Below are 12,597 nucleotides of genomic sequence, written 5' to 3'. Positions count from 1 at the left end.
AAACACAAAGCAAATGAAATTGTTTTTCACTTAACGACATCAAAGTGCTTTGATGGTCGGGCCGGGCATCATAAGCAAATTAAGACTGCGGCAACTGTTGCAGGGCCGCAATGTGGAAGCCGCAAAGTGGCAGCCCGGTGGGCAGGGAAGAAAGCGACACGTTCGGTTCAGATGGGTTCAGAGAGCAGAAAAATTTCACTTTTGCGGAAAACTCATAACAAACTGCAGTGCGTTTTTCAGCCGTTTTCTGTTACCAGCGGCGCAGCGGCGCAGCGGCGCAGCGGAGATTTCCTATTGTCAAATGTGACAATTTGTCGCCTGTGGTTCGGTTCGGTATCTTCATCTCGAACACTTGCCACACTTGGCCCAAGTGCAGCCAACGGAGCGAAGCGGTTGTGTAAAGTTAACAACCTTTAAGTTTGCTCAATTTTTTGTTTTTCGATCTCGCTTGTGTTTCACTTGCGCGAATAAACTTTGGACTCGGAAAGCCAATCGAGAATTAGCCGCTTTTAATTGCCATCCCGTTAGGAAAAACTATTTCAGAAACTAGCAAATAATGTTAAGCCTTTTTTTCAGTTTCGACTTTACGCTTATTAGAGTTGCTGCAGCCTCTAAGAAGTTTCTGTTTCTCTCTTGGCATAGGCATAAATTTGTTCTGGTCTGCTGCCAAAAAAAACGTAAAGCGGTAGGAAAAAACCGAACTCAGACGGCGAGGCAGCCAAGCAATTAAAATGAAACTAATTTTAGTGGTTGCTGCTATACAGCCTTCTGCCTTTTGGCTTAACCTTTAAGCAGAGACCGGGGGAAAAAGACGGCCGCACTCTCTCCTGCATCTCATTTGCATCTTCTGGCACTTTGTGACATTTGCAATGGCATTTGCCGGCTGTGTAAAAGTTGGCCAGCAGATCTGCCCACAAAACAGCAACGCCGGCAATCTTTTGCCATGAATCAGGCCAAAAGCAGAGCGGAGCAAGGCAGCAAGGCAAGAATTACCTGGTAAGGTGATCCAAACACATTCATATTGCACATGCTCCGTCGGTACGAGTATGTGTTTCTGCTCTAGTTCACACTCAGGTTGGAAAAAAGAGCAGCCAACTTCTGCACAATTGCGTGCCGAACAATTTCCAAATTTCATAAATACAAAATGCACTCGCCCGCATCTGACAGCAGTCGGCGGGCTCCAGCTCCAAAGTTGGGTTCACACTCCCCGAGGGAAGTCGTCGTGCATTTTCCTATAAATAGCAATCTGCTGGCGGGAAGGCGGCACGATTCATCTCCCCTTCCCCCCGCCTCCGCTACACAGTTTATTTCGGTTCTATGTTCGCCGACAGACACAAGATTCCAACACCTGTCCATGTGGTGATGGCGAACAGCTGGCGGGAGAACTACAGTCACAATGTGCTGAAAATGTAATTTTCCGGGGCATGGCAAATGAGGCAGAAGCAACGGGAGATCTAGAATCCCAGACTGCCAATTCGCTGGCAATCAGAGGAAGAGAATAATAATTCTCGGCTCAAATGTATATTAAATTTGAAAATAGAGTAATGAGCGATTATCCGCTTTATTTGTTTACAGCAAATTTATTCATAATTTTTTATTTTTATTTGGGTAACAAAAGAAACTTCAATATTAGTTTGAATTTTAACCCAACATTTCAAAAGTTATACCCACAATACTTCCTTAAGCCAGTATGCCCTCTAAAAGAAAGATGGCAAATGTTAAAGTTCAAGTTATTTCTGCTGGTATTAAAAATAGAATGTAAGGCTAAAATCGGAAAAAGGGAGAGGAAAGATACATGGTGAGCGAAGCAAGGTGAAGTGGATCGGAACAGAGACGGGAGTTTATGTATTACCTGCTCGAAATTCGTTCCATTAGGCCACTAATCATTGGCAGCTGTCAGTAGTTCGTCCGGCGGCAAAAACCATCCCATGCCATCATATCATATCCCTGGAGCTCGCCCCACCAATTCCCTCCCAGGAGGCTAAGCCGCGATAAAGATTTCCCCCACTTCCAGAAACCATAGCAGCCGACGTTAAGGGGGAAATACAATTAGAAATTTTTTTTTTCGAAAAATTTTTTTTTGGGGTAATGTACTCTAAATATGTCTGAGAATAAGCCTTTAAAAGCATAAAGCCGTCCGGTCCTTATTTTCAAAGTTATACACAATTTAGTGAGGGTGTGTCATATGGCGGACATGCACAAAAGTAAACTTTAAACGCTTCTCCTGAAAAGTCGTGTTTGCAAAGTCGCCGTGCAATGTACAGGTCAGAGATTTTATTTTAATCGAATGCGGTTTTTTGCATTATGTTTGAAATTAAATTCTCCACACCATGAATATAACAGTTTTTCAAACTTGTTTGTTATAACATGTTTTTTTTACAAACAAAGTCGAAAAAAAAACGTTATTTTTGAAATTTTTTTTAACTTCAAATTTTTTAATGGAAAAATAATTTTTTTCAAATATGGAATAATTCATGGTGTGCGCTGTACCTTTAAGTTTAAAGCCCAGTTGCTGTTTTTTGTTTAAGTCGTGATCCACATTATTGATCATAAATGGGCTTAATTACAATATTTTTCAAAAAACTTGACTGATTTTTATTGCTCAATAATTACCTAATAACATGCAAAAAGAATCGCTAAGATTCATTTAACACCCTACTTGCAATCCACTCCCAAAGATAGCCCTCATTTCAGGCCTTCTAATTGTATTTCCCCCCTTAATTTACGCTTGTTAAATTAAATTGCCTGGCCCGACGTTATATAAGCGCAATAAACATTTTGTATGAAAGCAAGTTGCCACAAATGGCGTCATGAGTGCCATAAATTATTGATACCACACAACGAACAGATAGCAATGAAATCAATTAGTGATAAAAAAAATCAACAAAAAGTTTGCGGAGTAAAGTTTTGTGTTTCGCCACGAGCTTTAGATAAATGCGAAAAATGTGGAGGATTTTTTGTTCGACTTTGTTAGATACGATTTTGCAACTTTATTTCTTGCCATTAAATCAATTAGAAGACATATGAAAAAGCGAAACAATTTCAGCAACAAATTAGAAAAAACATACACTACGAAATTGTTGATAATGTTGTGTAAAAAACATTTATTTTGCATTAAATTATTGATTTGTCCGAGGATCGCCCGCCACCCGGCTGGTCTTTTGTACTAGTATGTTTGCTTTGACCTTGGCTGATGATATTTGTTTATCTTTTATTTGCTTGAGGCTTTTGTTTACCCACAAGAGAACTTTAGACCAACTCTGGGAGGTTCTTGACACACTGACAAACAATTATAGCACCGAGTCGAAACCAATTTAGCAAAAAATATTAATTCAACTTCGTTGCTTTTCTGTCATATGAGCGGGGTCAAAGTGAATTCGGTTATAATACGTACGTTTCCCTAAAGTATTTCAAAGTTCTGGGAACCCGAAAACGGAAAATTCAGTGGAAGAGTTCGTGTTTAAAATTACATTGAATTTCCGTAGAAACTATACAACGAATAGCGGGAAAACTCACCTTCATGTCATTGATAATCTGCTGGAACAGACTACCCAGCGCGGAGCTATCGCGTTCCAGACTTAGATCCATATTTTCTTGGTATATAACTGGCTTAGAAATCGATTGATTTTCGTTCGTCGTTGGGTTATTCGGATTGAGTTTATTTTGACGATTTTTATACTTGATTATTTTGTTTCATTTTGAGTGGAAATAATAAGCAATTTCAGCATTTCCTTGTGTTGCATGTGGGGAAATCTGGAAAGAAGGAACACATTAATATACAACAATTTATAAATAAGCACGCTCTGCAAGCTGATCCACAAACACTTCCGATCGAAATCTCTGTCTCATCCCCCATAAATCTTTGACATTCGTCGCTGATGGAGCTTAAGCAGACGACTTCTCGTAAATAATCAAAATGGTAAACCAGAGTGTCTTTCCAAACAAGAAATTATGCTTAATTAGGCTTATTAATATACGACATAGCGATGGAGAGTGTGGGGGAGCTGTCTGATGGCGTAGGCGCAGTACAAACTTTATTTGGGGATCGTTGACCCAAATTGAGAGTGCTTTAAGTGCCCCCGAGTGTGGGGTTCCTGCTGATACCAGGCCTTTGATTTATTAGTCATGTAGAGAGGCTAATTGTTAATTATTAATTGATAATTGATATGTCTTGGAGCGACGTACAGTACAGGAAGTTGCATACACGATTTAAGGCCGCTGGAATCGAAACTCCGGACCTGAGGCCCATGCAAACGACTCTCGTCGGGGAAGTGCAATAGTTTTGACCCATTTGTGGGTCGCCATACGTGACTATTCCTATGCTGGTTTCCGCGGCTTTCGAAAGTGCAGATAAGCCGAGAAAACTAACGCGACTCCAGTCGCCAGCAAGCCTTGGAAGCAATTAGAGGGGCGTCAAATTTACAGGTACACTCGAGCAATAACCTTCGACCAGGAACTGGCCAAAGCCCGGCTCGGGTCGGGTCTCAAGACTGCACTTGAGGCCGTATCTCTTCACTTCTATGATATATTGTTGTATTTCTTTTTTCTGATTACGACATTGACGGCTGCTCCGAGTGAAGTTCTTGGCTACAAGTGTTCGTTTGTGAGTCTGAGGCTGAGCAGCTCCACTGCATTCAGAAAGCGTTCACAATAGACACTCAAGCGTGGAGGAAGCCAAAGCCCACAAGTGATAAACGCCGCACCAACGAGAGCTGATTGCCTAGACTGCGTATCTTTCGTCCATGTCTGCGTGGAGACGCAGAAGAAAGCATCGAAGAACAAGTTTGGGAAAGAGAAGAAAAGCAGCGTGTTAGAGAAGAGTTTTCCGACTTCCAAATTATCAGTACTCCCACCTTCATAAGTAAGCCGAGAAAATCGGAGAAAATCGTTGAAAAACAAAGTAAAATAGTTAATTGTCGGATTGAAAAATAATAATCTGTTATTTGAACATCTAAAGAAAGTTAGTTAAGTATGTAGTATAATTCTTAAAGTTCAAAAATAAAACACATATCTATTAAAAAATGTTAATCAGAAGCATTAGATGTAGCTGTTGAGGATCACGAAATGGAAAAGCTTGTGTGCACTGGAAATATAGAACACGATCATACCCCGCAATGTTACAGGGTATTTAAAGGCGCACTGCAAACCAGTGAGGAAAAGTCAGACGCACATTCTCACAAACTGTACAAGTAGACTTTCCGCTGTCTCGCTTTTTCTTCGTACTCTCCTCTTTTTAGCTGAATAGTGTAAATGACCTCTCGAGATAAAATTGTGGCCACAAAGCAAACGATGACAGGCCCGTTTTGTTGTCGTTTTTGTAAGTGCTGCCGCTGCCGCAGAGTTGCAATTTCCTTTGCAGTGCGGAAATAAGTTGTTGTTGTTGTTTGTTGTTTTGGCAATTGACTGCGTTGAATCTGGTTTAAGACGCGTATGGTCGAGCATGTACACGAAACATTGACCTAGTTAACCGGCTGCATTTAAATCATAAGCCTCAAAACTGGTTGGGCAAGTAGCGAATGTTCATATTAGGTCTACAAGGCTTACCCATATTACTTGCACAGCGGAAATATGAGTTTTTCCCAAGATTGAGATGAACTCGCTATTGCTGGCTTGGGAAATCCAGAAAGAGCAGGGGCCACAAAAGCAACCTAAGGTCAGGCCTGCAGATCGTGATGCGATCGGGGGAACTATTTCGGCAGTAGCCAAAGTCCAAATTACCAAATCGTGCAATAAAAACAAAAGCAGGAAGACAACAATTTCGCAAAGTAGTCCCAAAGAAGAACTAGAAACCTTTTCCCGACCAGAAATGTATATTATATACACAATGAGGGGAACTCTGGGTAGTGGGAATTGAGGTTCTCACTTCGAAAGCAACCCGCAACAAAACTCGCTCAAATGTCAAGTTGGCAATGATGATGCTATGGTGTTATTCCTGTTGTGTCTGAATGATTATGCTGGATGCGTTCTCATTTCAGCTACGCATAACTTTCCGCCCTATTTACTATCGTTCTCTTTGCGGCTCTATATCTGCGGTTTCACAAAGATTTCTGTTGAAACAAACGGAAGCTGCGTTGGATTGCATGGGGATTGCACAGTGAATGGCCGGAAGACGGCAAACCAATTCATGGAGAATTAAAGGGTTCACCAGAGCAGACATTTAAAAATATGTATACATTTCCCGATTATATTGCATCATAAATAATAATGTTATTCAGATATGTATTTAAAATATCGCCAAGTTTCCAATTGTATGAATTATGCAGATACACAAGTATCATTACTCCTCTTTATTGCCTTGACCGCGACTGTATCTGTGAGTACATCAGCCATGCTGTGTTGCATGTTGGCTGTGTTTCTATTACAGGAAGTGACTTGACTGACGGGAACTGGGGAGGGAGGGGCAAGCGTGGCAGACACTTCTGTCAAGGGCGACAGACAGTCAAAGTTGCTGCCGTTAATTGCTTACCAAAAGATGTGAGCACACGCACCGCCATATCTGCCCCATTTGCCTTCCCCCTTCGTTCCCTGCGTTATTATGCGTAAATGCAGATGAGCTACTCTAGGGTGGACCAACCGACAACGTGTCGCTGCAAAAACTCTGGCGACTAAAACAGAGCTGAGGCTTATGATTTCCAAAAGCGAATTAAACACACACTTGGTCTTAAAATACACCCTGATAATTTGAGCACAAAGAAAGTATGAAAACAAAGTATGGATGATATTAAAAAGCTATACAAAATTTGAGATTTGCCTCCAGAAATGAATATTTGTGATTAAACGTCTTTAAAAATATATAAAAATAAGTATTTTAGTTCAAAAATAAGTTCAACTAACGTTGCAAACCCTTGATTGTTTCTATTTACGAAAGCAGTGAAAAAGTAAACCTTCTAAAAATAAATCCAAAAGTTTTCATTTTCAGCCCGCCACTTTAATGCACTGCTAGTGACTTCCATATCCACTCCGTCTTTATAAAGTTGTTTTCCTTGTGTTTTGTTTTGTCCCATAAGTTCTGAGTGGGATTTGTTAAAACAAATAATTTTACAGCTGCGTTGTAGATTTGTATACCTGGAAAAATAGAGAGCGTGTGCGGGAGAAGATCTCCAGTGTCAGGTTGGCTTATGGCAGATTTATGTGGTCAGTTGTAAGGTAAGCGATACGCTGTTGCCGGCGAATTGTGCATTGGCAGCAGACCGTCATGACTTTACACTTTCTCCAGCAACTAGGAGTATCAACAACTTGAACAACTACGGCCATCTGTGGTCAGCCAAGTGTCGAGATGTCTCGGCCCTTGGTCTGATCTTGGTCTCGGGGTCTGGGGTCTTGAGTTTTGAGTCTGGGGTCTGGTGTTTGTGACCCGGAGTTAGGAAAGCGTCGATCATCAAAAGTGTCGAGTGGTCGCTCGATGAAAAGAAAAGCGAAAAGAACGCGATGATAATCAAAAGATCAAGTTTTTATATGAACGGAATCGACAACGTCACCAGCACAAACTTACACATGTGCTCAAACATTCATGTTTATCTATGCTTTTCTATCTTTAGCGTCATCTGTGCTTTGCATTGCATTTTCTATTTGATGTTTCTGGGATTTGTGAGGGCATCTGCTTTAGCTCTCTCCCCCTTCCCCTTGCGCCGGCCGCCCACCACCCCCCTGCCACAGCCACCAACTCGTATGGCACGTCATTAACCCAAATTTTCTATGAATAAAATATAGCAAAAAGGAAAACACTGAGTGTTTATGTTTGCGAGCTTGTATTGGGAAATCTCTCTCTTTTTATTCTGTTTCTGTGCCTACTTTGATTTGATTTAATTGAATAATTCGCATTGCGTTGAACACATTATAAAATAGGCCAATTCATCGACAATTGAGGCTGATAGGCATCCCCTTCTGATAAGCTGCCTTATCTAATCAGCAGCAGCAAAGAATTGTAAACGATTGGCACTTTTTGGACACACATATACATATGTGGAAATCGATAAGTATCGATCGGAAGTTATCAAGCAAATGAAGCTGTCCGAAAAACCTTAAAGTAGAACACAAAACACATTTCGCAACACAACGCCCACAAATTTGTAAACACAAACTCAAATGTTCTTTTACGCTGGCCGCTGGAAATAAACTTTCGGCATTTAGCGGCGTTCAATCGATTTGTGCATAAAATTATAAGTTTACACATGGCAAGGCAGCCGAAACAAAAATAAATTGAGATACACAACATGACCCAGAGGCGGGGTACGGCTGTGTGGAATTGTTTCCCCAACACATTTTAGAGATTTTCCCCTCGAGAAACATCACTTCGATTACTCATAAAAATCTGAAAAATTTAAAAGGAACGACTGAAAATTGGTTACATTATTTATTTAAAATATAATCACAATTTGTGCTGTAATTTTTTATTGCCTCTTAAAAATTTCCAGAATTTTGTGCTTTCGGTTTAATTATCTACAAAAGTTAGGTTAGCAAGAAAAGTTGCTGAAGCTCCAGCTTACTTTTTAAAAAACAACATTTAAAATAATTCCTTAAATAGAATAAATTGATGGTATTATTCTTAACTTGCCCAGTGTAAAGGTGTGTAAATTTGCATTCACAAATTGTAACAAAAAAGTCCCAGATCCCACAGATTTTTTGTTATTAACATTAGTTCGCTCGTTTCGTTTCTACTTTTTTCAGCATTGTGGCCATGGCAAATGGTTATTAATGATTAACCAGAGTGCCGTTAGCCAGCACATGTTACTTTGTACTTTATCACGTTTGTTATGTTCTTGTTTGCCGGTTCCTTTAGCACGTTTTGTTCTGCTTCTTTATGACAGCTTTGTGGCCATCAACAAATGTGAATTTTCGCTGTCTTTTCCAAGCCTTTCCAGTCTCGTTAGCGTTTGAGTTTTGCACAGCTTTTGTATTTCCTGCATTAGGGAATGGCAGTTGCTAAAACGGGCCAGGGAATTCCAAGAGCATTTTTGTTTTACTAATTTGCCAGTCCCACCATAACTAATGTTTAGAGAAAAGAAGCGAGCACATAAGGAAATAGTTTTAGTATCGCTTCTAGAGCTGAACTCTTGACATTTGCAAGGCAGCACTAAAGTTTAAGATTTTTAATGAACACAGAGTTCTTCTAAAGCCGCGGAAATACTTCGTGTACATCCCATTCCAAGTGAAATCCCGTTGAGGCGAAGCTTATGTTAGATTAGACAATTTTCATTAGGACAAACCCCGAAAATCGAAAGTGGTTACGAAAGATTTCTAAAAACCAGGCGTGGGGAGTGGGCGACCAAACAGACTGGAGTTTGGGATTCACGGCTTTGCACAAATTCATTCACACAACAACTTACATACGCCCATGCAGTTCACCAATCAAACGAAAAAGAAAATCTTTTTGTGAGTGGGCAGCAGCAATAAAAAAACTTCGAGTTGCACCAACAACATGCTATACAAACGCAGCCATTTAAAATTACAAGTTTCCAGCCGTTTTACTTGTTTACCATTTGAAACAATTTGTACAGTAGATATGGGATAAACGGAGGACAAACCTGCAAAAAGTATTATTAACTAGTTTTATGAAATAGACATTTCTATATCCTGCGTCGTCTTGTTTATACTTTCAGTATAAAAAAGGCCCAGCTATATTGAGTCAAAAAAAAAGAAATTAATATTGTTTTGTAGAATTTGTCTATAATTCTTGTGCAAAAAAAACAGTAAAGGTAATCTGGATAATCTCTATCTATAATTTAAGAGTTACTCAAATTATTAGGCAGACGATAAACAAGAAAGGAAAAATAAATAGGATAAGAATAAGTCTAAGGCAAAAAGCTTTAGGAAATTTGCTCATCTAACAATTTTCGTATCTCAGAAGGGAACACGGTCTACCTGTGTTATTTCTATGCAACGGTGGGTGGTGGCAGTTGGAGTGGCCTTTCTTTATACAGATACAATTATTTATATTTCACTAGTATTTGTTTTTCTTCTTTGTGCAGTTTTGTTTGCATTTTATTAAGTCGCAAGTTGTTTTTTTTGTTTACTTAGCTTGGTGAGCCCACAGAGAAAAAAATTATTGAGTTTCAAACCAAACACATTTTATTCTTGCATAAAAGTTTATGAAGTACAAACTCAATTTAAAATAAAAACTACATATTTAAAATTAAAAAAAAATTTTTTAATAAAAACAAAAATTAAATAAAAAATAAAAAGAAACGTTTCGTTCTTACTCCGACCTAATTGAATACCAACTGTAAAAACTTGGGACTAGACTTTAGGTGATCTCGAAGACCACGGTATACCTCTTATAATAGAAGGTCGAGATATTTGCGATTTTTTCTGTGCAGGAGCAAGTTTCTTTCCAATAGCCGGCAGCTGTTTGCGGTTAATTTTATCTTTTTTTCTGTACCCCTTCTGCTGTTATTGTTGGGTTCTCTTGTTTTTGGCAATTGCACAGGTGCGGCTTTTGGATGATTTTCGGATTGGGTTACTCTTCGTGGTTCAGGTAACCCAAGGCGGCCACTTTTTAAGCCAAGGTATTCCGTGCATACTTTCGAATTCGAGTATTATTATTTGTCTAGCAAATGCACTGCCAGGCATTCCTTGCATATCCAATTATGGCAAGAACCCGAAGCAACTCGATTTGGTTGGAAAGTTCTGAAACATTTGTTTAGACAAATGTGCGAAGAAATAATCTCGGAGCGTAAACAAGAAACAAACAGGCATAATATTTCAATAATTACGCTTATCTGCTCCATTTGCCGGCGCGCACAAAAGTCGTTTGAAAGGTACGCAAAAAGAACAAAAACGTGCGATAAGGGAATAGGGAAGAGACAGCGGCGAAGGGGAAAAATCCACTTTTAAACATTTATTCTGATGACGAGCTGCACGATAGGTGTCAACGTGCTGCTCTGGTTCCTGTTGCGATTATAAATTGAAAAGGAAACACAAAGCCACCCCACGAAATGTCGACCCAGGCGGAATTAACAAAAAATTACCTCTTTTGAGATAAACAGAATTCAGGTAACAATCCCAAAGAGAAGTCCCTGCACTTGCGCAATTACCGCGCAACTTCAAAAGGGGAGTCGTACACAGAGAAAAATGTACAAAACAAGAAATCCTAGTATGTATTATTATATTATTTATTTTTGTTTTAAGTGTGCCTTAAATGTTATTTCATGTTTATTTAGGCAGAATTCCAATTTGAATTTAATCCGAAGCAAGTCGAATAAGATACGGTCATTGAAGAAGAAAAAATATGTTGCGTAGGCGACAAAGCTTGATATATTAAACTTGTTTTCTCGAAAAGGCGTTTTTAAAACCAGTGACCAAATCATAAAACAATTTTTATAAAGCATTTTTGGCAAAATGACTTCTATAAGTTTCAAATTCACAGTACAGAAAAGTTAAAATGTTAATACTATATTTTGTTTTATGTTAAATATTTGTGTTTGATCATAATTGATTTTAGGAAGAGGACACATTTTTATTAACCCCTTGTTCAATTCATTGTTCAGATAAAACTTGTTGTCTATTTTTTGACGTGTACAACGAATCCTGTTTGGATTGGCCGTGAAAGGAGTTTTTGGTTCTCACGACCACTTGGAATGGGCACTGGAAGTCCTTGAGTCTGAGATTCTCACTGGAATGAAGTCGGTTTGAACTTGTTGTTGGCAAACTGCAACGTCTTTCATTCCCCGCTCCGCACCTTTCCAACCCTCCCTCAGCCCTAATTATTGTCATTATTAGCTCACTCCCCACTCGATTCCTGTTGTTGTTGTTTGCTTCTTGAGGACCCTTCAAGAATACTTACAATGCACTTTCGACTGGAAAATGTCCCAGGGCGACTTAAATGCAATCGTTTGTTTGATTTTTTCGGTCGACGATGCTGCAGACAATTAAGCGCTGTTGTTGTTTCCTCCCCTGCTTCCCATCGTTCTCTCTTCGTTGTTGTTGTTGTTGTTGTAGCATTGCATTTCCAGGCGGCAAAAGCGCACACAAAGAGCCGAGGAGCGGGTGTGTGTGTGTAAGTGGGGTGTGCTCTCCCGTTATCCCCTCTTGTTCTGTCTCTCTCCCACTCCGGTTTGATGTGCTTTGCTTTTGCTTTTTGCTTTGTCCAAACTCAAACAAACTACCCTGAAGAACCGTTGATCCTGGCTGCCTTGTAGTTGTTGTTTTGTTTTCTGTTATGTTATACACTCACAGACACATACACGCACACACTCGCACAAAAGCAAACTGGCAGACAGACGCTTAATTTTCCGTTTTCCTTGGGAAAGCGCATATAATTATTCGCCGATTTTCGCACTGAACTCGACAATTTTCCGCGCTCGTTTTTTGGCAACAGCAAACTACGACGCGAACTTTTTTCCGGCCAGACGACAAATAAAAATTTGGCGCTGCAACCGTTACTTTCAAGCCTCCTACGACAGATTTTCCGAGCGCATTTTCATTTTTCTTCGTTGCGAGAGGACTTTCTTATAGACAAACAAATAACCGAAAAACAACCGCGACCGATTCGTTCGAGAGTGTCTGGTTCAGTGTGACCCTCGGTGGGAAGTGCAATAACACTTTGGCTGCAGTGAGACCGTGATGAAGGGAAGAAAGCGTCGTTATACGACACAAGGC

General features: G+C 39.8%; 1 protein-coding gene across 1 annotated transcript in view; it reads right to left on the bottom strand.

Moving 5' to 3' along the window:
• LOC108094275 (AF4/FMR2 family member lilli) overlaps window positions 1-12,516 on the bottom strand; it is a 46,992-nt gene extending 34,476 nt beyond the window's left edge. The window contains 2 exon segments of the mRNA XM_017194749.2: window positions 3,517-3,753; window positions 11,783-12,516. Of these exon segments, the coding sequence (XP_017050238.2) occupies window positions 3,517-3,588 (72 nt within the window). The 5' untranslated portion in view covers window positions 3,589-3,753; window positions 11,783-12,516.
• Window positions 12,517-12,597: the final 81 nt, after the last annotated feature.

The sequence above is a fragment of the Drosophila ficusphila genome, unplaced genomic scaffold, assembly GCF_018152265.1.
Source record: "Drosophila ficusphila isolate 14025-0441.05 unplaced genomic scaffold, ASM1815226v1 contig_414, whole genome shotgun sequence".
NCBI lineage: Eukaryota > Metazoa > Arthropoda > Insecta > Diptera > Drosophilidae > Drosophila > Drosophila ficusphila.
The sequence above is the reverse complement of the archived record's forward strand: the minus strand, read 5'-3'. Positions and strand labels throughout refer to the sequence as shown.